This window comes from Oncorhynchus keta, unplaced genomic scaffold (genome assembly GCF_023373465.1).
Source record: "Oncorhynchus keta strain PuntledgeMale-10-30-2019 unplaced genomic scaffold, Oket_V2 Un_scaffold_2955_pilon_pilon, whole genome shotgun sequence".
Taxonomy (NCBI): Eukaryota; Metazoa; Chordata; class Actinopteri; order Salmoniformes; family Salmonidae; genus Oncorhynchus; species Oncorhynchus keta.
In genome coordinates this window covers 117,848-145,844 of record NW_026290906.1, presented here as the reverse complement: position 1 = coordinate 145,844, position 27,997 = coordinate 117,848, and the positions used below count along the sequence as shown (strand labels likewise).

At 44.3% G+C, this 27,997-nt stretch overlaps 2 protein-coding genes and 1 long non-coding RNA gene across 16 annotated transcripts in view; 2 read left to right on the top strand and 1 right to left on the bottom strand.

Annotated features, from left to right (window-relative positions):
* Positions 1–9,391, bottom strand: part of atp1b2a (ATPase Na+/K+ transporting subunit beta 2a) — a 115,825-nt gene extending 106,434 nt beyond the window's left edge. For 2 of the 3 annotated variants that reach the window (XR_008131468.1, XM_052515543.1), the window contains exon 1: positions 9,004–9,391. Coding sequence is in view for 2 of the 3 variants with exons in the window: in XM_052515543.1 (XP_052371503.1) it covers positions 9,004–9,106 (103 nt within the window). In the remaining variant the exon portion in view is untranslated. The remainder of the gene's footprint in view (positions 1–9,003) is intronic. The other variant, XM_052515544.1, reaches the window with a different exon arrangement.
* A 3,321-nt stretch (positions 9,392–12,712) lies between these two features.
* mogat3a (monoacylglycerol O-acyltransferase 3a) overlaps positions 12,713–27,997 on the top strand; it is a 33,900-nt gene continuing 18,615 nt past the window's right edge. For 8 of the 12 annotated variants that reach the window (XM_052515549.1, XM_052515556.1, XM_052515555.1 and 5 more), the window contains exons 1-3: positions 12,966–13,191; positions 19,381–19,559; positions 25,336–25,540. In XM_052515549.1, the coding sequence (XP_052371509.1) occupies positions 13,098–13,191; positions 19,381–19,559; positions 25,336–25,540 (478 nt within the window). In that variant the 5' untranslated portion in view covers positions 12,966–13,097. The other 4 variants (XM_052515545.1, XM_052515547.1, XM_052515546.1 and 1 more) reach the window with 4 other exon arrangements.
* Positions 26,193–27,661, top strand: LOC127928529 (uncharacterized). The gene is made up of 3 exons (XR_008131473.1): positions 26,193–26,220; positions 26,621–26,658; positions 27,033–27,661. It is a non-coding gene; the product is annotated as an uncharacterized LOC127928529 (long non-coding RNA).

Below are 27,997 nucleotides of genomic sequence, written 5' to 3'. Positions count from 1 at the left end.
AAGGTTAGTATCACACCTCATGTAGTCTAGTCCATAGTCCTATAAGGTTAGTATCACACCTCATGTAGTCTAGTCCATAGTCCTATAAGGTTAGTATCACACCTCATGTAGTCTAGCCCATAGTCCTGTATGTTTTAATAAGGTTAGTATCACACCTCATGTAGTCTAGCCCATATATAGGTTAGTATCACACCTCATGCAGCCTAGTCCATAGTCCTATAAGGTTAGTATCACACCTCATGTAGTCTAGTCCATAGTCCTATAAGGTTAGTATCACACCTCATGTAGTCTAGCCCATAGTCCTGTATGTTTTAATAAGGTTAGTATCACACCTCATGTAGTCTATAGTCCTGTATAGTCCTAATAAGGTTAGTATCACACCTCATGTAGTCTAGCCCATAGTCCTATAAGGTTAGTATCACACCTCATGTAGTCTAGTCCATAGTCCTATAAGGTTAGTATCACACCTCATGTAGTCTAGTCCATAGTCCTATAAGGTTAGTATCACACCTCATGTAGTCTAGTCCATAGTCCTATAAGGTTAGTATCACACCTCATGTAGTCTAGTCCATAGTCCTATAAGGTTAGTATCAAACCTCATGTAGTCTAGTCTATAGTCCTATAAGGTTAGTATCACACCTCATGTAGTCCATAGTCCTATAAGGTTAGTATCACACCTCATGTAGTCTAGTCCATAGTCCTATAAGGTTAGTATCACACCTCATGTAGTCTAGTCTATAGTCCTATAAGGTTAGTATCACACCTCATCAGTCTAGTCCATAGTCCTATAAGGTTAGTATCACACCTCATGTAGTCTAGTCCATAGTCCTATAAGGTTAGTATCACACCTCATGTAGTCTAGTCCATAGTCCTATAAGGTTAGTATCACACCTCATGTAGTCTAGTCCATAGTCCTATAAGGTTAGTATCACACCTCATGTAGTCTAGTCCATAGTCCTATAAGGTTAGTATCACACCTCATGTAGTCTAGTCCATAGTCCTATAAGGTTAGTATCAAACCTCATGTAGTCTAGTCCATAGTCCTATAAGGTTAGTATCACACCTCATGTAGTCTAGTCCATAGTCCTATAAGGTTAGTATCACACCTCATGTAGTCTAGTCCATAGTCCTATAAGGTTAGTATCACACCTCATGTAGTCTAGTCCATAGTCCTATAAGGTTAGTATCACACCTCATGTAGTCTAGTCCATAGTCCTATAAGGTTAGTATCACACCTCATGTAGTCTAGTCCATAGTCCTATAAGGTTAGTATCACACCTCATGTAGTCTAGTCCATAGTCCTATAAGGTTAGTATCACACCTCATGTAGTCTAGCCCATAGTCCTATATGTTTTAATAAGGTTAGTATCACACCTCATGTAGTCTAGTCCATAGTCCTATAAGGTTAGTATCACACCTCATGTAGTCTAGTCCAAAAAGGTTAGTATCACACCTCATGTAGTCTAGCCCATAGTCCTATATGTTTTAATAAGGTTAGTATCACACCTCATGTAGTATAGTCCATAGTCCTATAAGGTTAGTATCACACCTCATGTAGTCTAGTCCATAGTCCTATAAGGTTAGTATCACACCTCATGTAGCCTATAGTCCTATAAGGTTAGTATCACACCTCATGTAGTCTAGTCCATAGTCCTATAAGGTTAGTATCACACCTCATGTAGTCTAGTCCATAGTCCTATAAGGTTAGTATCAAACCTCATGTAGTCTAGTCTATAGTCCTATAAGGTTAGTATCACACCTCATGTAGTCCATAGTCCTATAAGGTTAGTATCACACCTCATGTAGTCTAGTCCATAGTCCTATAAGGTTAGTATCACACCTCATGTAGTCTAGTCCATAGTCCTATAAGGTTAGTATCACACCTCATGTAGTCCATAGTCCTCCTATAAGGTTAGTATCACACCTCATGTAGTCTAGTCCATAGTCCTATAAGGTTAGTATCACACCTCATGTAGTCTAGTCCATAGTCCTATAAGGTTAGTATCACACCTCATGTAGTCTAGTCCATAGTCCTATAAGGTTAGTATCACACCTCATGTAGTCTAGTCCATAGTCCTATAAGGTTAGTATCACACCTCATGTAGTCTAGTCCATAGTCCTATAAGGTTAGTATCACACCTCATGTAGTCTAGTCCATAGTCCTATAAGGTTAGTATCACACCTCATGTAGTCTAGTCCATAGTCCTATAAGGTTAGTATCACACCTCATGTAGTCTAGTCCATAGTCCTATAAGGTTAGTATCACACCTCATGTAGTCTAGTCCATAGTCCTATAAGGTTAGTATCACACCTCATGTAGTCTAGTCCATAGTCCTATAAGGTTAGTATCACACCTCATGTAGTCTAGTCCATAGTCCTATAAGGTTAGTATCACACCTCATGTAGTCTAGTCCATAGTCCTATAAGGTTAGTATCACACCTCATGTAGTCTAGTCCATAGTCCTATGTTTTAAGGTTAGTATCACACCTCATGTAGTCTAGTCCATAGTCCTATAAGGTTAGTATCACACCTCATGTAGTCCTATAGTCCTATAAGGTTAGTATCACACCTCATGTAGTCTAGTCCATAGTCCTATAAGGTTAGTATCACACCTCATGTAGTCTAGTCCATAGTCCTATAAGGTTAGTATCACACCTCATGTAGTCTAGTCCATAGTCCTATAAGGTTAGTATCACACCTCATGTAGTCTAGTCCATAGTCCTATAAGGTTAGTATCACACCTCATGTAGTCCATAGTCTCCTATAAGGTTAGTATCACACCTCATGTAGTCTAGTCCATAGTCCTATAAGGTTAGTATCACACCTCATGTAGTCTAGTCCATAGTCCTATAAGGTTAGTATCACACCTCATGTAGTCTAGTCCATAGTCCTATAAGGTTAGTATCACACCTCATGTAGTCTAGTCCATAGTCCTATAAGGTTAGTATCACACCTCATGTAGCCTATAGTCCTATAAGGTTAGTATCACACCTCATGTAGTCTAGTCCATAGTCCTATAAGGTTAGTATCACACCTCATGTAGTCTAGCCCATAGTCCTATAAGGTTAGTATCACACCTCATGTAGTCTAGCCCATAGTCCTATAAGGTTAGTATCACACCTCATGTAGTCTAGTCTATAGTCCTATAAGGTTAGTATCACACCTCATGTAGTCCATAGTCTCCTATAAGGTTAGTATCACACCTCATGTAGTCTAGTCCATAGTCCTATAAGGTTAGTATCACACCTCATGTAGTCTAGTCCATAGTCCTATAAGGTTAGTATCACACCTCATGTAGTCTAGTCCATAGTCCTATAAGGTTAGTATCACACCTCATGTAGTCTAGTCCATAGTCCTATAAGGTTAGTATCAGACCTCATGTAGTCTAGTCCATAGTCCTATAAGGTTAGTATCACACCTCATGTAGTCTAGTACATAGTCCTATAAGGTTAGTATCACACCTCATGTAGTCTAGTCCATAGTCCTATAAGGTTAGTATCACACCTCATGTAGTCTAGTCCATAGTCCTATAAGGTTAGTATCACACCTCATGTAGTCTAGCCCATAGTCCTATAAGGTTAGTATCACACCTCATGTAGTCTAGTCCATAGTCCTATAAGGTTAGTATCACACCTCATGTAGTCTAGTCCATAGTCCTATAAGGTTAGTATCACACCTCATGTAGTCTAGCCCATAGTCCTGTATGTTTTAATAAGGTTAGTATCACACCTCATGTAGTCTAGCCCATATAAGGTTAGTATCACACCTCATGCAGCCTAGTCCATAGTCCTATAAGGTTAGTATCACACCTCATGTAGTCTAGTCCATAGTCCTATAAGGTTAGTATCACACCTCATGTAGTCTAGCCCATAGTCCTGTATGTTTTAATAAGGTTAGTATCACACCTCATGTAGTCTAGCCCATAGTCCTATAAGGTTAGTATCACACCTCATGTAGTCTAGTCCATAGTCCTATAAGGTTAGTATCACACCTCATGTAGCCTAGTAGTCCTATAAGGTTAGTATCACACCTCATGTAGTCTAGTCCATAGTCCTATAAGGTTAGTATCACACCTCATGTAGTCTAGCCCATAGTCCTATAAGGTTAGTATCACACCTCATGTAGTCTAGTCCATAGTCCTATAAGGTTAGTATCACACCTCATGTAGTCTAGTCTATAGTCCTATAAGGTTAGTATCACACCTCATGTAGTCCATAGTCTCCTATAAGGTTAGTATCACACCTCATGTAGTCTAGTCCATAGTCCTATAAGGTTAGTATCACACCTCATGTAGTCTAGTCCATAGTCCTATAAGGTTAGTATCACACCTCATGTAGTCTAGTCCATAGTCCTATAAGGTTAGTATCACACCTCATGTAGTCTAGTCCATAGTCCTATAAGGTTAGTATCACACCTCATGTAGTCTAGTCCATAGTCCTATAAGGTTAGTATCACACCTCATGTAGTCTAGTCCATAGTCCTATAAGGTTAGTATCACACCTCATGTAGTCTAGTCCATAGTCCTATAAGGTTAGTATCACACCTCATGTAGCCTATAGTCCTATAAGGTTAGTATCACACCTCATGTAGTCTAGTCCATAGTCCTATAAGGTTAGTATCACACCTCATGTAGTCTAGCCCATAGTCCTATAAGGTTAGTATCACACCTCATGTAGTCTAGTCCATAGTCCTATAAGGTTAGTATCACACCTCATGTAGTCTAGTCTATAGTCCTATAAGGTTAGTACCACACCTCATGTAGTCTATAGTCCTATAAGGTTAGTATCACACCTCATGTAGTCTATAGTCCTATAAGGTTAGTATCACACCTCATGTAGTCTAGTCCATAGTCCTATAAGGTTAGTATCACACCTCATGTAGTCTAGTCCATAGTCCTATAAGGTTAGTATCACACCTCATGTAGTCTAGTCCATAGTCCTATAAGGTTAGTATCACACCTCATGTAGTCTAGTCCATAGTCCTATAAGGTTAGTATCACACCTCATGTAGTCTAGTCCATAGTCCTATAAGGTTAGTATCACACCTCATGTAGTCTAGTCCATAGTCCTATAAGGTTAGTATCACACCTCATGTAGTCTAGTCCATAGTCCTATAAGGTTAGTATCACACCTCATGTAGTCTAGCCCATAGTCCTATAAGGTTAGTATCACACCTCATGTAGTCTAGTCCATAGTCCTATAAGGTTAGTATCACACCTCATGTAGTCTAGTCCATAGTCCCATAAGGTTAGTATCACACCTCATGTAGTCTAGCCCATAGTCCTATAAGGTTAGTATCACACCTCATGTAGTCTAGTCCATAGTCCTATAAGGTTAGTATCACACCTCATGTAGTCTAGTCCATAGTCCTATAAGGTTAGTATCACACCTCATGTAGTCTAGTCCATAGTCCTATAAGGTTAGTATCACACCTCATGTAGTCTAGTCCATAGTCCTATAAGGTTAGTATCACACCTCATGTAGTCTAGTCCATAGTCCTATAAGGTTAGTATCACACCTCATGTAGTCTAGTCCATAGTCCTATAAGGTTAGTATCACACCTCATGTAGTCTAGTCCATAGTCCTATAAGGTTAGTATCACACCTCATGTAGTCTAGTCCATAGTCCTATAAGGTTAGTATCACACCTCATGTAGTCTAGTCCATAGTCCTATAAGGTTAGTATCACACCTCATGTAGTCTAGTCCATAGTCCTATAAGGTTAGTATCACACCTCATGTAGTCTAGTCCATAGTCCTATAAGGTTAGTATCACACCTCATGTAGTCTAGTCCATAGTCCTATAAGGTTAGTATCACACCTCATGTAGTCTAGTCCATAGTCCTATAAGGTTAGTATCACACCTCATGTAGTCTAGTCCATAGTCCTATAAGGTTAGTATCACACCTCATGTAGTCTAGTCCATAGTCCTATAAGGTTAGTATCACACCTCATGTAGTCTAGTCCATAGTCCTATAAGGTTAGTATCACACCTCATGTAGTCTAGCCCATAGTCCTATAAGGTTAGTATCACACCTCATGTAGTCTAGTCCATAGTCCTATAAGGTTAGTATCACACCTCATGTAGTCTAGTCCATAGTCCTATAAGGTTAGTATCACACCTCATGTAGTCTAGTCCATAGTCCTATAAGGTTAGTATCACACCTCATGTAGTCTAGCCCATAGTCCTATAAGGTTAGTATCACACCTCATGTAGTCTAGCCCATAGTCCTATAAGGTTAGTATCACACCTCATGTAGTCTAGTCCATAGTCCTATAAGGTTAGTATCACACCTCATGTAGTCTAGCCCATAGTCCTATAAGGTTAGTATCACACCTCATGTAGTCTAGCCCATAGTCCTATAAGGTTAGTATCACACCTCATGTAGTCTAGTCCATAGTCCTATAAGGTTAGTATCACACCTCATGTAGTCTAGTCCATAGTCCTATAAGGTTAGTATCACACCTCATGTAGTCTAGTCCATAGTCCTATAAGGTTAGTATCACACCTCATGTAGTCTAGTCCATAGTCCTATAAGGTTAGTATCACACCTCATGTAGTCTAGCCCATAGTCCTATAAGGTTAGTATCACACCTCATGTAGTCTAGCCCATAGTCCTATAAGGTTAGTATCACACCTCATGTAGTCTAGTCCATAGTCCTATAAGGTTAGTATCACACCTCATGTAGTCTAGTCCATAGTCCTATAAGGTTAGTATCACACCTCATGTAGCCTAGCCCATAGTCCTATAAGGTTAGTATCACACCTCATGTAGTCTAGTCCATAGTCCTATAAGGTTAGTATCACACCTCATGTAGTCTAGCCCATAGTCCTATAAGGTTAGTATCACACCTCATGTAGTCTAGTCCATAGTCCTATAAGGTTAGTATCACACCTCATGTAGTCTAGTCCATAGTCCTATAAGGTTAGTATCACACCTCATGTAGTCTAGTCCATAGTCCTATAAGGTTAGTATCACACCTCATGTAGTCTAGTCCATAGTCCTATAAGGTTAGTATCACACCTCATGTAGCCTAGTCCATAGTCCTATAAGGTTAGTATCACACCTCATGTAGTCTAGCCCATAGTCCTCCTATAAGGTTAGTATCACACCTCATGTTGCCTATAGTCCTATATGTTTGAATAAGGTTAGTATTAAATACGTCTTTCTAATGAAGCACATGAATCCTCTTTACACTGGGTTAGTGTTAGCTAACCCTAACCCTTTACACTGGGTACAGAGCCTAACTACACAGGAGGAGCTTGAGTTTGCAGTTTGGAGAAGATCATTTTCACCATAAAATGCACCTTTATAATAAACCACTACATGCAGAATCCCACTCACTTTTGAGAATTATGTTCTCCCAGGAATTGATTGCATTTTGGAACATTTGCGCTTATAGCCTACTGCCGTGTGCGCATTGCTGCGCTCATAATGTGAACATTTGCGCTTATAGTCTACTGCCGTGTGCGCATTGCTGCGCTCATAACGTGAACATTTGCGCTTATAGTCTACTGCCGTGTGCGCATTGCTGCGCTCATAACGTGAACATTTGCGCTTATAGTCTACTGCCGTGTGCGCATTGCTGCGCTCATAATGTGAACATTTGCGCTTATAGTCTACTGCCGTGTGCGCATTGCTGCGCTCATAACGTGAACATTTGCGCTTATAGTCTACTGCCGTGTGCGCATTGCTGCGCTCATAATGTGAACATTTGCGCTTATAGTCTACTGCCGTGTGCGCATTGCTGCGCTCATAACGTGAACATTTGCGCTTATAGTCTACTGCCGTGTGCGCATTGCTGCGCTCATAACGTGAACATTTGCGCTTATAGTCTACTGCCGTGTGCGCATTGCTGCGCTCATAACGTGAACATTTGCGCTTATAGCCTACTGCCGTGTGCGCATTGCTGCGCTCATAACGTGAACATTTGCGCTTATAGCCTACTGCCGTGTGCGCATTGCTGCGCTCATAACGTGAACATTTGCGCTTATAGTCTACTGCCGTGTGCGCATTGCTGCGCTCATAACGTGAACATTTGCGCTTATAGTCTACTGCCGTGTGCGCATTGCTGCGCTCATAACGTGAACATTTGCGCTTATAGCCTACTGCCGTGTGCGCATTGCTGCGCTCATAACGTGAACATTTGCGCTTATAGTCTACTGCCGTGTGCGCATTGCTGCGCTCATAACGTGAACATTTGCGCTTATAGCCTACTGCCGTGTGCGCATTGCTGCGCGCATAATGTGAAGAAATAGCCTAATAGTATGTTCCCATTTTAAGCTAAAAGTTCTGCTATTCCCTCATTGCTTGTAAAAGTTTTTTTCGATGCAAGTGGTTGTATTAATTTTGGATCTATCGTATCCCACAACTGTCCCAGAGTATGTTCGGAAAATGTATTTCTGGTACAGAAGGACATGTTGACCAATAGAATAGGACGTAGATAGTAGACTGACATAGGCTAGTGTTTCGTGCACCACCCTATGGGACTCCTGATCACGGACGGTTGTGACACAGCCCGGGATCAAACCAGGGTCTGTCGTGACGCCTCTAGCACTGAGATGCAGTGCTTTAGACCGCTGCGCCACTCAGGCGCCATAACATAAGGACAACTCAGAGTATGCTATTCTGTTCTTCAGAAATAGACCATATTTTCTTCATATCATGTTTCTTAATAAATAATGGATTTATTGTGATGGTGTAGACTATATTACATGGATGTATTGGTCTTTTTTTAAACGTCGACGTTCCAAATGTCTTCATCAGTGGCTCGTAGGCTGTGTGGAAGATGCGAAAGGTGTTTATGTTCATTAACGGCCAATTACCATGAGACCCGGCAGTTATTCGCTTGTAATTACAGCCATAGCCTTAAACACACAACACACATCATATAATGTCAGCCTACTGGACTGAAAGGAGGGGGGCTACTCGCATGAAGGATCACTGGACAGATTCAAACCATCTGAGAGCAGGAGAGAGAGACAGAGAGAGAGACTGACTGACCCCAGCTGCTTGCGGTCCGGCCCAGGAACTCGTGTGTCCGAGGGTTCCAGAAGTATGGCTCCTTGACCCCGGTGTCCACGCGCTCATCTTCCTTGTTGTTCATGGTGCCCGTTGCGTATCGTGCGGCAGTTTGTACTCGGTGTCAACTAAAAATGAGGATTCTGGCTGTCTGGCGCGGTAAAATGAGATGTCCCGATAATGACAGTTATCTGTCTGTCTAGTCCGGTAAAATGCGCGAGGTGTTTCAGAATAAATGCTCGGCTTTTCAATCCACCGGTGATGACGACAGGTGCTATAGTCTATCGATAGAAGACTAATCTACAGTCACAGACGATGCGAGACTGACTGTTCTGTTCTACTGCGGCGCGACGATACTGCGGTAAAACGGGCTCGAGCCTGGATACATGTCCACGTCATAATCAGCCCCTGCTCTCCGCCAATAGGACACATCTATCCCATCTGGCCCCACCCCTACTACCCTCCATTATAACCTCAACAACCTGTGTGTGTGGACCTGAAATGATAAACAGAATGAATGTTTGGCCACAGAAGACAGACTGCATTTCAACGTGTGGATAGAGAGATGGAGAGGTGGATGGAGAGATGGAGAGAAAGATAGAGAGTGAGAGATGGAGAGAAAGATGAAAAGGTGGAGAGAGAATGAGAGAGAGATGGGGAGAGAGATGGAGAGAGAGATGGAGAGAAAGATGGAGAGTGAGAGATGGGGAGAGAGAGATGGAGGGAGAAGTGGAGGGAGAGAGATGGAGGGAGAGATGGAGAGAGAGAGAGATGGAGAGAAAGATGGAGGGAGAGATGGAGGGAGAGAGAGATGGAGAGAAAGATGGAGAGAGAGATGGAGAGAAAGATGGAGAGATGGAGAGAAAGATGGAGAGAAAGAGAAATGGAGAGATGGAGAGAGATGGAGAGAGATAGAGAGATAGAGAGATGGAGAGAAAAATAAATTGAGAGATGGAGAGATTGAGAGATGGAGAGAAAGAGAAATGGAGAGATGGAGAGAGATAGAGAGATGGAGAGAGATAGAGAGATGGAGAGAGACAGAGATAGAGAGATGGAGAGAAAAATAAATTGAGAGATGGAGAGAGATAGAGAGATGGAGAGAGATAGAGAGATTGAGAGATGGAGAGAGATAGAGAGATTGAGAGATGGAGATAGAGAGATGGAGAGAGACAGAGATAGAGAGATGGAGAGAGATGGAGAGAGACAGAGAGATTGAGATATAGAGAGATGGAGAGAGATAGAGAGATGGAGAGAGACAGAGATAGAGAGATGGAGAGAGACAGAGATAGAGAGATGGAGAGAGACAGAGATAGAGAGATGGAGAGAGACATAGATAGAGAGATAGAGAGAGATAGAGATAGAGAGATGGAGAGAGACAGAGAAGAGAGATGGAGAGAGATAGAGAGATAGAGATTGAGAGATGGAGAGAGACAGAGACAGAGAGAGAGAGAGATGGAGAGAGATAGAGAGACAGAGAGAGAGAGAGAGAGATAGAGAGAGAGAGATGGAGAGAGACAGAGACAGAGAGAGAGAGAGATGGAGAGAGATAGAGAGACAGAGAGAGAGAGAGAGAGATAGATGGAGAGAGACAGAGACAGAGAGAGAGAGAGATGGAGAGAGATAGAGAGACAGAGAGAGAGAGAGAGAGATAGAGATAGAGAGATGGAGAGAGATAGAGAGATAGAGAGATAGAGATTGAGAGATGGAGAGAGACAGAGACAGAGAGATGGAGAGAGACAGAGATAGAGAGATAGAGAGAGAGATAGAGATTGAGAGATGGAGAGAGGAGTGTTTCAGAGGCCGCTGTATCTCCTGTTCTGGCTGCAGGCTACAAGCTTTGTACCAGAACACAAACGGTTATGGAGAGGATGGAGGTGTCCAGTGGATTCTGTGGTCTGTGTGCTCCCTCTGGTGGATCCTGAGAGAGACTGCAGCACACCAGACTTGATAGATAGCAACACTACTAATACTACTGCAGCACCACAGATTCCAGGGGCCTCATTTTCACAAGAGTACACAACACATTATGAACAGCTGCTCTTTCCATGACGTAGACTGATCACCTTAGCTAAATACATTTAAACTCAGTTTTTCACAATTCCTGACATTTAATCCAAGTAAAAATTCCCTGTTTTAGGTCAGTTAGGATCATCCCTTTATTTTAAGAATGTGAAATGTCAGAATAATAGTAGAGAGAATGATTTATTTCAGCTGTTATTTCATCACATTCCAAGTGGGTCAGAAGATTACATACACTCAATTAGTATTTTGTAGCATTGCCTTTAAATAGTTTAACTTGGGTCAAATGTTTTTCGGGTAGCCTTCCACAAGCTTCCCACAATAAATTGGGTGAATTTTTACAAGGATTAAATGTCAGGAATTGTGAAAAAACTGAGTTTAAATGTATTTGGCTAAGGTGTATGTAAACTCCTGACTTTAACTGTATTATTATAAATAACTAGTGTTTAGGTCTACTACTACTATTATAAATAACTAGAGTTTAGGACTACTAATTATTATTATACATAAACTAGAGTTTAGGCTAATAATTATTATAACTAGAGTTTAGGTCTACCATTATTGTTATAAATAAGTCAAGTTTAGGTCTACTATTATTATAATAAATAACTAGAGTTTGGGTCTACTACTACTTGTTATTTTAAATAACTAGAGTTTAGGTCTACTACTTTTTTTAAATTAATAACTAGAGTTTGGGTCTACTACTAATTATTATTATAAATAACTAGTGTTTAAGCTACTAATTATTATTATAAATAACTAGAGTTTAGGTCTACTACTTATTATAAATAACTAGAGTTTAGGTCTACTATTATTATTGTAACGGTTTTCTTCTGGTGAAAGAGAGGCGGACCAAAATGCAGCGTGGCGGTTATTTATGTTTTTAATAAAGACAACTATACATGAACAGACTAAACAAAACAAGAAAAGTGAAAACCTAAACAGTCCTATCTGGTGCAAACACAGAGACAGGAACAATCACCCACAAAACCCAACACAAAACAGGCTACCTAAATATGGTTCCCAATCAGAGACAATGACTAACACCTGCCTCTGATTGAGAACCATATCAGGCCAAACATAGAAATAGACAAACCAGACACACAACATAGAATGCTCACCCAGCTCACGTCCTGACCAACACTAAAACAAGGAAAACACATACGAACGATGGACAGAACGTGACAATTATTATAAATAACTAGAGTTTAGGTCTACTACTTATTATTATTATAAATAACTAGAGTTTAGACCTACTATTATTATAAATAACTAGAGTTTATGTCTACTACTACTATTATTATAATTATTATAAATAACTAGAGTTTAGGTCTACTATTTATTATTATAAATAAATTGAGTTTAAGCCTACTATTATTATAAATAACTAGAGTTTAGGTATACTACTAATTATTCTACTACTAATTATAAGCTAGAGTTTAGGCTACTATTTATTATTCTAAATAACTATAGTTTATGTCTACTATTATTATAAATAACTAGACTTTAGGTCTACTATTATTATTATTATAAATAACTAGACTTTAGGTCTACTATTATTATTATAAATAACTAGAGTTTATGTCTACTATTATTATAAATAACTAGACTTTAGGTCTACTACTATTATTATTATAAATAACTAGATTTTAAGCTACTAATTATTATTATTCTGGTATAAATCTGTCCTCCCGACCTCTCCTCTCCTTGGATTGGTTGACACGGTTCCATTCCGGGAAGAAGGGCGTGACGTGGGTTGGAGAGTCCTCTTGCAGGTGACTTGTTCTATTAGTTAATTTCTAAAGTTCGTTTGCAGATATTAACTCCGTCACTGAAACTAGAAAGGTTAACTAAAAACCAGCAACAACCGAGTAACGTTGATAACGGAACTTCCACGGTGCTGCACGAGCCTGACCCGTGCGTTTCAGAACTTTGTTGCAGAAAATTAGGAGCTATCAGTCAAAACAACAACGTGTTCTCTCTCTCACCCGCAGACAGACAGAACGGGACCAGGCAGATTAAAACCTTGTCGCCGGAAAGGTCGTGTGTTTCCCGAGATGAAGATCCTGTTCGCTCCGCTGAACATCCCGCTGCGGAGGAGACTCCAGACAGCCGCGGTGCTGCAGTGGATCTTCTCTTTCCTTGCGCTCGGTGAGTCAATTTCAGTTTAAAGGCTTTACTGGCGTAGGAAACATATGTTTACATTGCCAAAGCAAGTCAAATATATAAACAAAAGTGAAATTAACAAAATATGTACAGTAAACATTACACTTACAAAAGTTCCAAAATAATTTTGAAGAGATTTCAAATGTCATATTATGTAGGATATAGGATATATACAGTGTTGTAATGATGTGCAAATAGTTCCAAGTACAAAAGGGAAAATAAATAAACAGGTTTTATTTACAATAGTGTTTGTTCTTCACTGGTTGAGTCTCTCTGTATGTTGGAGATTAGCTGAGAGTGTTGTGATGTTCTCAAGGTCAATCAGTTTGTTGCAAATAGAGTAAATAGTCAAACTGTGAATTGCCAATAGATCTGACTAACTCATTATACTGCCTCCTAGAATCAACTTTTCAGGTATAAACTATGTGGTATTAATATGAGTAATTCATTCTAGTGGCAAAATTGACTACAAAGTGTTAATCGGATAATATTGGTCATAAAATCAGTGTTATCCAAAACGATATTTTGAATTGAGTCGGGAATTGTATGGATGGGTTGGGCCTGGATTACTTGCATTCCAATGTTTACCAATGAGGGGGTTCGATTAATCTCACCCAGGCGCCGTGAAGGCGTGTTTACCAATGAGGGGGTTCGATTAATCTCGCCCGGACGCCGTGAAGGCGTGTTTACCAATGAGGGGGTTCGATTAATCTCGCCCGGGCGCCGTGAAGGTGTGTTTACCAATGAGGGGGTTCGATTAATCTCGCCCAGGCGCCGTGAAGGCGTATTTACCAATGAGGAGGTTCGATTAATCTCGCCCGGACGCCGTGAAGGCGTGTTTACCAATGAGGGGGTTCGATTAATCTCGCCCGGGCGCCGTGAAGGCGTGTTTACCAATGAGGGGGTTCGATTAATCTCGCCCAGGCGCCGTGAAGGCGTATTTACCAATGAGGAGGTTCGATTAATCTCGCCCGGACGCCGTGAAGGCGTGTTTACCAATGAGGGGGTTCGATTAATCTCGCCCGGGCGTCGTGAAGGCGTATTTACCAATGAGGGGGTTCGATTAATCTCGCCCGGACGCCGTGAAGGAGGGCGCTCTTCCCGCTTTCCCTCAGCTCTTTCAGAACATGAGCTATCTGTATTTGGGTGAAGGAGAGGCTGGGGAGGCTCGAGCAAGTAGCTGTGAGGGGGATGGAGCTTTTGGCCGGGGTTGGGTTAGCCAGGAGGAAAGCATAGAGAAATACTTATTGAAATGTTCCATTATCATGGATTTATCGGTGGAGACCGTGTCGCCTAGCCTCAGTGCAGTGGGCAGCTGGGAGGAGGTGCTCTTGTTCTCAATGGACTTTACAGTGTCCCAAAACATTTGGGAGTTTGAGCTACAGGCTGCAAATTTCTGTTTGAAAAAGCTATCCTTTGCATTCTTGACTGACTGCGTGTATTGGTTCCTGACTTCCCTGAACTGTTGCATATCGCAGGGACTGTTCGATGCTTTTGCAGTCCGCCACAGGATGTTTTTGTGCTGGTCGAGGGCAGTCAGGTCAGGAGTGAACCAACGGCTATATTTGTTCTTTGTTCTACATTTTTTGAAAGGGGCATTCTTATTTAAGATGGTGAGGAAAGCACTTTTAAAGAACGACCAGGCATCCTCGATTGACGGGATGAGGTCAATATCCTTCCAGGATACCCGGGCCAGGTCGATTAGTAAGGCCTGCTCGCAGAAGTGTTTTAGGGAGCGTTTGACAGTGATGAGGGGTGGTCGCTTGACCGCGGACCCATAGCAGATGCAGGCAATGAGGCAGTGATCGCTGAGATCCTGATTTTAAAAACAGCAGAGGTGTATTTGGAGGGCCAGTTGGTCAGGATGACGTCTATGAGGGTGCCCTTGTTTATAGATTTAGGGTTGTACCTGGTGGGTTCCTTGATGATTTGTGTGAGATTGAGGGCATCTAGCTTAGATTGAGGGGCAATCAATTCACATATGGTGTCCAGGGCACAGCTGGGAGCTGAGGGGGGTCGGTCGCAGGTGGCAACAGTGAGAGACTTATTTCTGGAGAGATTAATTTTTAAAATGAGAAGTTCAAACTGTTTGTGCATAGACCTGGAAAGTATGACATTACTTTGCAGGCTATCTCTGCAGTAGACTGCAACTCCTCCCCCTTTGGCAGTTCTATCTTGACGGAAAATGTTGTAGTTGAGTATTGAAATCTCAGAATTGTTGGTCGCCTTCTTAAGCCAGGATTCAGACACGGCAAGGACATCAGGGTTGGCAGAGTGTGCTAAAGCAGTGAGTAAAACAAACTTCTGGAGGAGGCTTCTGATGTTGACATGCATGAAACCAGGGCTTTTTTGATCACAGAAGTCAACAAATGAGGGTGCCTGGGGACATGCAGGGCCTGGGTTTACCTCCACATCACCCGCGGAACAGAGAAGGAGTAGTATGAGGGTGCGGCTAAAGGCTATCAAAACTGGTCGCCTAGAGCGTTGGGGACAGAGAATAAAAGGAGCATATTTCTGGGCATGGTAGAATATATTCAGGGCATAATGCGCAGACAGGGGTATGGTGGGGTGCAGGTACAGTGGAGGTAAGCCCAGGCACTGAGTGATGATAAGAGGTTGCATCTCTGGGAATGCTGGTTCTACTATGTGAGGTCACTGCATGTGTGGGAGGTGGGACAAAGGAGGTATCTCAGGCATGTACAGTGGGACTAGGGGCTCCGCAGTAAACTAAAACAATGTATACTGTTGTTTAAGATACTTATCAAGGCATATTGACATTAGAGAGAGACATAAAGCGAGGTATTAAACAACCACAGGTGTTGATTGGGAGAACTAGCTAAGCCAACAACGGGGAAGACAACAACAGCTAATCAGCTAATCAGCTAACAACAACAGGTAAAATGGCGATGAATGGACAGAGCGGGTCGGTTAACTACACTTAGGGCCTAAGTTGGAGGCTGGGGCCGACAGATAAACAAAGTGAAGTACCGTGATAAATGAACAGTCCAGCAGGCATCAGCTATGCGGCCAATAGAAGGAACAGTCCAGCAGGCATCAGCTATGCGGCCAATAGAAGGAACAGGGAAGCAGGCATCAGCTATGCGGCCAATAGAATGAACAGGGAAGCAGGCATCAGCTATGCGGCCAATAGAATGAACAGGGAAGCAGGCATCAGCTATGCGGCCAATAGAAGGAACAGGGAAGCAGGCATCAGCTATGCGGCCAATAGAAGGAACAGGGAAGCAGGCATCAGCTATGCGGCCAATAGAATGAACAGGGAAGCAGGCATCAGCTGTGCGGCCAATAGAAGGAAGAGGGGAAACAGGCATCAGCTATGCGGCCAATAGAAGGAACAGGGAAGCAGGCATCAGCTGTGCGGCCAATAGAAGGAACAGGGAAGCGGGCATCAGCTATGCGGCCAATAGAAGGAACAGGGAAGCAGGCATCAGCTGTGCGGCCAATAGAATGAACAGGGAAGCAGGCATCAGCTATGCGGCCAATAGAATGAACAGGGAAGCAGGCATCAGCTATGCGGCCAATAGAATGAACAGGGAAGCAGGCATCAGCTATGCGGCCAATAGAATGAACAGGGAAGCAGGCATCAGCTATGCGGCCAATAGAAGGAACAGGGAAGCAGGCATCAGCTATGCGGCCAATAGAATGAACAGGGAAGCAGGCATCAGCTATGCGGCGAATAGAAGGAACAGGGAAGCAGCTAGGTAGGCGTTGCTATGCGGCCAATAGAAGGAACAGGGAAGCAGCTAGGTAGGCGTTGCTATGCGGCCAATAGAAGGAACAGGGAAGCAGCTAGGTAGGCGTTGCTATGCGGCCAATAGAAGGAACAGGGAAGCAGCTAGGTAGGCGTTGCTATGCGGCCAATAGAAGGAACAGGGAAGCAGCTAGGTAGGCGTTGCTATGCGGCCAATAGAAGGAACAGGGAAGCAGCTAGGTAGGCGTTGCTATGCGGCCAATAGAAGGAACAGGGAAGCAGCTAGGTAGGCGTTGCTATGCGGCCAATAGAAGGAACAGGGAAGCAGCTAGGTAGGCGTTGCTATGCGGCCAATAGAAGGAACAGGGAAGCAGCTAGGTAGGCGTTGCTATGCGGCCAATAGAAGGAACAGGGAAGCAGCTAGGTAGGCGTTGCTATGCGGCCAATAGAAGGAACAGGGAAGCAGCTAGGTAGGCGTTGCTATGCGGCCAATAGAAGGAACAGGGAAGCAGCTAGGTAGGCGTTGCTATGCGGCCAATAGAAGGAACAGGGAAGCAGCTAGGTAGGCGTTGCTATGCGGCCAATAGAAGGAACAGGGAAGCAGCTAGGGAACAGGGAAGGCTAGTTGCTATGCGGCCAATAGAAGGAACAGGGAAGCAGCTAGGTAGGCGTTGCTATGCGGCCAATAGAAGGAACAGGGAAGCAGCTAGGTAGGCGTTGCTATGCGGCCAATAGAAGGAACAGGGAAGCAGCTAGGTAGGCGTTGCTATGCGGCCAATAGAAGGAACAGGGAAGCAGCTAGGTAGGCGTTGCTATGCGGCCAATAGAAGGAACAGGGAAGCAGCTAGGTAGGCGTTGCTATGCTAGCACGCGGGAGACACGGCATTTAAAGTTAGCAATCCGGGGTAAGGAGAAGCGTCTGCTCCGTCGTCTGGCAAAGGTCGGTTGAAGGCACAGCTGATGGAATTACATCCGCGGACCAGTCGTGGTGGTACGGCGGGGCGCCGTGTCGACGAAGGGGCAGGGCAAGATGGCGAAAGTTATTATAGTTTTGGGAATTTTGTTTGCTAGCCGGGAGATGCGCCTGGCTCAGGGCTAGCTTCTGGGCTGGGTCACTCAGTTGAAGATAGCTAGCTGTGATGATCAATGGTCGGCAGGAATCAGAAAAACAGTCAGAGGCTGGCAGGTATTATCCAGGCTAAAAAAAACGGCTGGTGCCTGAGCAGAGGGTAAAGGCCACTAGCAGTATATATATATATATATGACAAAGTAAACGAGAGGACAACAAACCACGTCTGCACTGCTACACCATCTTGGAAGCATGATTAAAAGACAGGTTAATACAGATGGAGGACAGGAGATGTCATGGAGTCCCCTGATTAAAAGACAGGTTCACCGTCTGCCCTCTCCTGTCTCCTCCTGTCTGGTATAGCTACTTCACCACACTCACACCTCTCTCCCTGGTCTGTCTCCCCCTGTCTGGTACAACTACCTCCACCACACTCCCCTCTCTCCCTGGTCTGTCTCCCCCTGTCTAGTACAGCTACCTCCACCACACTCCCCTCTCTCCCTGGTCTGTCTCCCCCTGTCTAGTACAGCTACCTCCACCACACTCCCCCCTCTCTCCCTGGTCTGTCTCCTCCTGTCTGGTACAACTACCTCCACCACACTCCCCTCTCTCCCTGGTCTGTCTCCCCCTGTCTAGTACAGCTACCTCCACCACACTCGCCCCTCTCTGTTTACTGTCTGCCCTCTCCTGTCTCCTCCTGTTCAGGTTAGGACTGGTCCTAGATCAGTGGTTAGGTTAGTATCTAATGGTTCAGGTTAGGGCTGGTCCTAGATCAGTGGTTAGTATCTAATGGTTCAGGTTAGGACTGGGGCAGGGTGATCTGGTCCTAGATCAGTGGTTATGGTTGTATAGTGTAACCCTCTAACCCTAGCGCCATGTACCTCCCAGAGGTCAGACCCATCTCTGTACCACAGCACCATGCACCTCCCAGAGGTCAAATAGAGCTCTGTACCACAGCACCATGCACCTCCCAGAGGTCAAATAGAGATCTGTACCACAGCACCATGCACCTCCCAGAGGTCAAATAGAGCTCTGTACCACAGCACCATGCACCTCCCAGAGGTCAAATAGAGCTCTGTACCACATCACCATGCACCTCCCAGAGGTCAAATAGAACTCTGTACCACAGCACAATGCACCTCCCAGAGTCTGTTGAATGAGACAATATCACCACTGTGCTTCCAATGCAGACCATGTATTACCTTTGTCTCTGTAGTGAAGCTGGGGTCACAATGGTTAGGGGACAGGGGTATGTGTGGGTGAGAATGGACACACACACACACACACACATTTGCGCTCTGCTCTCCTTTATCAAACATGTGACCTTATTTTCCTCCCCCCAGCGAGTAACTGACCAATAACATGTCTGCCCTATTTTCCCCCCCTCATCCCCCAGCCCAGTGTTGTCTAGCAGGGTATGTGTTGCTGTGCGTCTCTGATTGGTGGGTTCTGGCGGCGCTGTATGCTGGTTGGCTGTATCTGGACAGGGACACACCCACCAGCGGGGGTCGGAGGTCAGAGTGGCTTCGGAACTGGAGCGTCTGGAAACACTTCAGAGACTACTTCCCTCTCAATGTAAGACTGACCCCCTAACAGGCCTTCTACATGGGCCGTAACTTTTGCAGAGTGTGAGACGCTCCCATTCATTTCAATGAAACCTGTGTTTAAGCAATACTGCTCTGTAAGAGGCTCATGCTGCTCAGCCCAAACGTCCCCCCATCTCTCTCTCTCTCAATTCAAAGGGCTTTGTCGTTTTAAAATAATATGGACATTTCAAATGTTATATTATTGGCTATGTCCAGTGTTGTAGCAAGTAGTTGAAGTATGAAAGGGACATTAAATGAACAGATAAATACAGGTACAGTTATGAAAAAATAATAATAAAAATAATATCATCTATATACAGTTATGGCCAAAAGTTTTGAGAATGACACAAATATTAATTTCCACAAAGTTTGCTGCCTCAGTGTCTTCAGATGTGTTGTCAGATGTTACTATGGATACTGAAGTATAATTACAAGCATTTCATAAATGTCAAACGCTTTTATTGACAATTACAAGTTGATGCAAAGAGTCAATATTTGCAGTGTTGACCCTTCTTTATCAAGACCTCTGCAATCCACCCTGGCATGCTGTCAATTAACTTCTGGGTCACATCCTGACTGATGGCATGCTGTCAATTAACTTCTGGGCCACATCCTGACTGATGGCATGCTGTCAATTAACTTCTGGGTCACATCCTGACTGATGGCATGCTGTCAATTAACTTCTGGGCCACATCCTGACTGATGGCATGCTGTCAATTAACTTCTGGGCCACATCCTGACTGATGGCATGCTGTCAATTAACTTCTGGGCCACATCCTGACTGATGGCATGCTGTCAATTAACTTCTGGGCCACATCCTGACTGATGGCATGCTGTCAATTAACTTCTGGGCCACATCCTGACTGATGGCATGCTGTCAATTAACTTCTGGGCCACATCCTGACTGATGGCATGATGTCAATTAACTTCTGGGCCACATCCTGACTGATGGCATGCTGTCAATTAACTTCTGGGCCACATCCTGACTGATGGCATGATGTTAATTAACTTCTGGGCCACATCCTGACTGATGGCATGCTGTCAATTAACTTCTGGGCCACATCCTGACTGATGGCATGCTGTCAATTAACTTCTGGGCCACATCCTGACTGATGGCATGATGTTAATTAACTTCTGGGCCACATCCTGACTCATGGCATGATGTTAATTAACTTCTGGGCCACATCCTGGCTGATGGCATGCTGACTGATGGCATGCTGTTAATTAACTTCTGGGACACATCCTGACTGATGGCATGCTGTCAATTAACTTCTGGGCCACATCCTGACTGATGGCATGATGTTAATTAACTTCTGGGCCACATCCTGACTGATGGCATGCTGTTAATTAACTTCTGGGTCACATCCTGACTGATGGCATGCTGTCAATTAACTTCTGGGCCACATCCTGACTGATGGCATGCTGTCAATTAACTTCTGGGCCACATCCTGACTGATGGCATGATGTTAATTAACTTCTGGGCCACATCCTGACTGATGGCATGCTGTCAATTAACTTCTGGGCCACATCCTGACTCATGGCATGATGTTAATTAACTTCTGGGCCACATCCTGGCTGATGGCATGCTGTCAATTAACTTCTGGGCCACATCCTGACTGATGGCATGCTGTTAATTAACTTCTGGGCCACATCCTGACTGATGGCATGCTGTCAATTAACTTCTGGGCCACATCCTGACTGATGGCAGCCCATTCTTGCATAATCAATGCTTGGAGTTTGTCAGAATTTGTGGATTTTTGTTTGTCCACCCGCCTCTTGAGGATTGACCACAACTTCTCAATGGGATTAAGGTCTGGGGAGTTTCCTGGCCATGGACCCAAAATATCCATGTTTTGTTCCCAGAGCCACCTAGTTATTACCTTTTCCTTATGGCAAGGTGCGCCATCATGCTGGAAAAGGCATTGTTCGTCACCAAACTGTTCCTGGATGGTTGGGAGAAGTTGCTCTCGGAGGATGTGTTGGTACCATTCTTTATTCATGGCTGTGTTCTTAGGCATATTGTGAGTGAGCCCACTCCCTTGGCTGAGCAGCAACCCCACACATGAATGGTCTCAGGATGCTTTACTGTTGGCATGACACAGGACTGATGGTAGCGCTCACCTGGTCTTCTCCGGACAAGCTTTTTTCAGGATGCCCCAAACAATCGGAAAGGGGATTCATCAGATAAACCATGGTTGACAGAGGAAGAACAATGATTCCAAGCACCACCCTCCTTTTTATTTAACCAAATGTATATTTTCTCAAAACATTTGGCCACGACTATTTACAATGTTGTTTGTGCTCCACTGGTTGCCCTTTTGTCATGGCAACGGGCCACACATCATGCAACTGTGTTTGCACACTGTGGTATTTCACCCAGGAGATATGGGAGTTTATCAGTTTGACTTATTTTCTAAATCTTTGTGTATCCGTGTAATCTCAGGGAAATATGTGTCTCTGATATGGTCATACATTTGGCAGGAGGTTAGGAAGTGCAGCTCAGTTTCCACCTCATTTTGTGGGCAGTGAGCTCATAGGCAGACCTAGCTCTCAAGAGAAGACTGAGGCGGTGCCTCTCAATAGCAAGGTTATGCTCACTGAGTCTGTACATAGTCAAGTATGTTATCTCTGCTCTCCATTCATTTTTTTTTTTAGTTTTGCATTGTACACAGAGTATATTTTTGCCAAATTCTGCATACAGACTCAATTGGGTGTTTTGTCCCAGTTTGTGGGATGGTGTTAGAGTTTAAGTATAGCCAATTGGAATTTGTGGTCTGTATATTTGATCATTTAATTGAGGATACCATCAACACCACAGGCCTTTCTGGGCTGGAGGGTTTTTATTTTGTCCTGTAGTTCATTCAATGTAATTGGAGAATGGTAGTCTGTAACAGTTGATTCTTAGATTTGTATTTTATCATGTATATGTTTTTGCTGTTTGTTCTTTGTTTATAGAGACAAAAAGAGAAGTGGTTTACCCAGACATCTCCATTTTGCACCAATTTTCCCAGAAGTGGTGATTCTTCAGTTACATTGAGCTGATTTCTGACGTGCTGTTCCTTCTAAACCCGTAGTGTATTTCTGTATTGTTTTAGTGATTCACCATAGTGAAGGTGTGTCTCAGGTTTTCTGGTTCTGTGTTTTTGTTTGGACAGGTTTCTCAATTTCTTTTTTTAGGTTTTTACATTCTTCATCAAACCGTTTCTCGTTGTTGTAAGTTGTCTTAGGTTTTCTGCCGGAATTTAAATATGATGTTAGCTGTTAGGTCAAATATATTGTTCAGGCTTCCTACTGCTAAGTTTACACCTTCACTATTGCAGGAAAACATTTTGTCCAGGAAGTTGTCTAGGAGGGATTTGTTGTTGGCCAATAGGTGTTTGGTAGGTTTTTACCCTCCTTCCATCTGTAGCATTTCTTAATAGCAGCAGTTTGTTCAGCTTTGATGACTCATGGTTGAGTATTGCTCTGTTCAAGTACATTGTGATTTTGCTGTGGTCTGATAGGGGTGTCAGTGGACTGACTGAACGCTCTGAGAGACTCTGGGTTGAGGTCAGTGATAAAGTAGTCGGCAGTACTACTGCCAAGAGATGAGCTATAGGTGTACCCCTCCTATAGAAGCTGTCTTCATTAAAGTATGGGGATTCTAGTGGGGGGGATATAGGTAGCACACAGGATACAGCAGGATTCTAGTGGGGGGATATAGGTAGCACACAGGATACAGCAGGATTCTAGTGGGGGGATATAGGTAGCACACAGGATACAGCAGGATTCTAGTGGGGGATATAGGTAGCACACAGGATACAGCAGGATTCTAGTGGGGGATATAGGTAGCACACAGGATACAGCAGGATTCTAGTGGGGGATATAGGTAGCACACAGGATACAGCAGGATTCTAGTGGGGGGATATAGGTAGCACACAGGATACAGCAGGATTCTAGTGGGGGGGATATAGGTAACACACAGGATACAGCAGGATTCTAGTAGGGGGATATAGGTAGCACACAGGATACAGCAGGATTCTAGTGGGGGGGATATAGGTAACACACAGGATACAGCAGGATTCTAGTAGGGGGATATAGGTAGCACACAGGATACAGCAGGATTCTAGTAGGGGGATATAGTTAGCACACAGGATACAGCAGGATTCTAGTAGGGGGATATAGGTAACACACAGGATACAGCAGGATTCTAGTGGGGGGATATAGGTAGCACACAGGATACAGCAGGATTCTAGTGGGGGGATATAGGTAGCACACAGGGTACAGCAGGATTCTAGTGGGGGGATATAGGTAGCACACAGGATACAGCAGGATTCTAGTGGGGGATATAGGTAGCACACAGGATACAGCAGGATTCTAGTGGGGGGATATAGGTAGCACACAGGATACAGCAGGATTCTAGTGGGGGGGGATATAGGTAGCACACAGGATACAGCAGGATTCTAGTGGGGGGATATAGGTAGCACACAGGATACAGCAGGATTCTAGTGGGGGGATATAGGTAGCACACAGGATACAGCAGGATTCTAGTGGGGGGGATATAGGTAGCACACAGGATACAGCAGGATTCTAGTGGGTGGGATATAGGTAGCACACAGGATACAGCAGGATTCTAGTGGGGGGATATAGGTAGCACACAGGATACAGCAGGATTCTAGTGGGGGGGATATAGGTAGCACACAGGATACAGCAGGATTCTAGTAGGGGGATATAGGTAGCACACAGGAGGACATTTTTCTCTGTTGAGATCATTTCCTTTTGAATTTCTAGCCAAATGTAAAATGTTCCTGTTTTGATTAATGTAATAGTGAGTTAGTTCTGCTCTATACCAAATTAGCAAACCCCCTGAGTCCCTTCCCTGTTTTACTCCCGGTAGCTCTCTGTAACCCTGTGGGTCCATCTCCTCTATACCCTGTTTTACTCCCGGTAGCTCTCTGTAACCCTGTGGGTCCGTCTCCTCTATACCACCCACCTGGTAGTGTGGTGGATGGGACTACCAGCTCTCTGTAACCTAGAGGGCAACCAGTGGGTCCGTCTCCTCAATACCAGGTTTCTTGTAGGATGACAATGTCTGTATTACCGATCTCTTTGAAGTCCAGGTTCCTGCTCTTTAGACCAAAGGCAGATGACCACAGGCCTTGGATATTCCAGGATGAGATGGTGAATAATAATAATAATAATAATATATGCCATTTAGCTGACGCTTTTATCCAAAGCGACTTACAGTCATGTGTGCATACATTCTACGTATGGGTGGTCCCGGGAATCGAACCCACTACCCTGGCGTTACAAGCGCCATGCTCTACCAACTGAGCCACAGAAGGACCACAAGGCTTTGTGTTCCATAAAGTGTCTAATGTTGTTAGTCGTGTGGTTTGGCCTCAGACCAGTAAGTGTGAGCAGAGCCTGCTGAGCATCTGGTACATGTCATTGGCTTGGGCGAGTGTAAGAGTGGGGGTTGGGCCTGTTTGCCTGCTCACGACCTGGGCGTATGTGTGACTTCTATATTGAGGCCCTCTTTGTGGGAGTGGGAGGCATGGGGTGGGCAGGAGGGGCATAGGTCTGATCTGAGTGGGACAAAATGAGGTGTGGGCATGGTTGACTTTGGGGTGGCGGGGGGTTGGTTGGGGGGTGGTGTGGGTGTGGTCTGGATGTAGGTCCTCTCAGTGTGGGTCCTTTATGTGCAGGTCCGGGAGGGGGGGGTCCTGAGTTAAGGTTAGGACCCACGCCGAGGATTCTAACTATAGTACCTGTTGCTCCCCCAGCTCATAAAGACGGTGGATCTGGACCCTGGTTCTAACTACATCTTTGGGTTCCACCCCCATGGTGTTCTGGTGGCGGGGGGTTTTGGGAACTTCTGTACGGAGGCGTCAGGGTTCTCCTCGATGTTCCCCGGGCTGACCCCCTACCTCCTGATGCTGCCATTCTGGTTCAGAGTACCCTTCTTCAGAGACTACATCATGTGTGGAGGTTAGTACCCTTCTTCAGAGACTACATCATGTGTGGAGGTTAGTACCCTTCTTCAGAAACTACATCATGTGTGGAGGTTAGTACCCTTCAGAGACTACATCATGTGTGGAGGTTAGTACCCTTCAGAGACTACATCATGTGTGGAGGTTAGTACCCTTCTTCAGAGACTACATCATGTGTGGAGGTTAGTACCCTTCTTCAGAGACTACATCATGTGTGGACATTAGTACCCTTCTTCAGAGACTACATCATGTGTGGAGGTTAGTACCCTTCTTCAGAGACTACATCATGTGTGGAGGTTAGTACCCTTCTTCAGAGACTACATCATGTGTGGAGGTTAGTACCCTTCAGAGACTACATCATGTGTGGAGGTTAGTACCCTTCTTCAGGGACTACATCATGTGTGGAGGTTAGTACCCTTCAGAGACTACATCATGTGTTGAGGTTAGTACCCTTCTTCAGGGTCTTCATGTGTGGAGGGTCTACATCATCATGTGTGGAGGTTAGTACCCTTCAGAGACTACATCATGTGTGGAGGTTAGTACCCTTCAGAGACTACATCATGTGTGGAGGTTAGTACCCTTCAGAGACTACATCATGTGTGGAGGTTAGTACCCTTCAGAGACTACATCATGTGTTGAGGTTAGTACCCTTCTTCAGGGTCTACATCATGTGTGGAGGTTAGTACCCTTCTTCAGAGACTACATCATGTGTGGAGGTTAGTACCCTTCTTCAGAGACTACATCATGTGTGGAGGTTAGTACCCTTCTTCAGAGACTACATCATGTGTGGAGGTTAGTACCCTTCTTCAGAGACTACATCATGTGTGGAGGTTAGTACCCTTCTTCAGAGACTACATCATGTGTGGAGGTTAGTACCCTTCTTCAGAGACTACATCATGTGTGGAGGTTAGTACCCTTCAGAGACTACATCATGTGTGGAGAGACTTCTTCAGAGACATCATGTGTGGAGGTTAGTACCCTTCAGAGACTACATCATGTGTGGAGGTTAGTACCCTTCTTCAGGGACTACATCATGTGTGGAGGTTAGTACCCTTCAGAGACTACATCATGTGTTGAGGTTAGTACCCTTCTTCAGGGTCTACATCATGTGTGGAGGTTAGTACCCTTCTTCAGAGACTACATCATGTGTGGAGGTTAGTACCCTTCTTCAGAGACTACATCATGTGTGGAGGTTAGTACCCTTCTTCAGAGACTACATCATGTGTGGAGGTTAGTACCCTTCTTCAGAGACTACATCATGTGTGGAGGTTAGTACCCTTCTTCAGAGACTACATCATGTGTGGAGGTTAGTACCCTTCTTCAGAGACTACATCATGTGTGGAGGTTAGTACCCTTCTTCAGAGACTACATCATGTGTGGAGGTTAGTACCCTTCTTCAGAGACTACATCATGTGTGGAGGTTAGTACCCTTCAGAGACTACATCATGTGTGGAGGTTAGTACCCTTCAGAGACTACATCATGTGTGGAGGTTAGTACCCTTCAGAGACTACATCATGTGTGGAGGTTAGTACCCTTCTTCAGAGACTACATCATCAAATCAAATCAAATCAAATTTATTTATATAGCCCTTCGTACATCAGCTGATATCTCAAAGTGCTGTACAGAAACCCAGCCTAAAACCCCAAACAGCAAACAATGCAGGTGTAAAAGCACGGTGGCTAGGAAAAACTCCCTAGAAAGGCCAAAACCTAGGAAGAAACCTAGAGAGGAACCGGGCTATGTGGGGTGGCCAGTCCTCTTCTGGCTGTGCCGGGTAGAGATTATAACAGAACATGACCAAGATGTTCAAATGTTCATAAATGACCAGCATGGTCGAATAATAATAAGGCAGAACAGTTGAAACTGGAGCAGCAGCACAGTCAGGTGGACTGGGGACAGCAAGGAGCCTTCATGTCAGGTAGTCCTGGGGCACGGTCCTAGGGCTCAGGTCAGTTGAAACTGGAGCAGGAGCATGGCCAGGTGGACTGGGGACAGCAAGGAGTCCTCATGTCAGGTAGTCCTGGGACATGGTCCTAGGGCTCAGGTCCTCCGAGAGAAGAAAGAAAGAGAGAAGGAGAGAATTAGAGAACGCACACTTAATTTCACACAGGACACCGAATAGGACAGGAGAAGTACTCCAGATATAACAAACTGACCCTAGCCCCCGACACATAAACTACTGCAGCATAAATACTGGAGGCTGAGACAGGAGGGGTCAGGAGACACTGTGGCCCCATCCGAGGACACCCCGGACAGGGCCAAACAGGAAGGATATAACCCCACCCACTTTGCCAAAGCACATCCCCCACACCACTAGAGGGATATCTTCAACCACCAACTTACCATCCTGAGACAAGGCCGAGTATAGCCCACAAAGATCTCCGCCACGGTACAACCCAAGGGGGGCAACCCAGACAGGCCGACCACAACAGTGAATCAACCCACCCAGGTGAC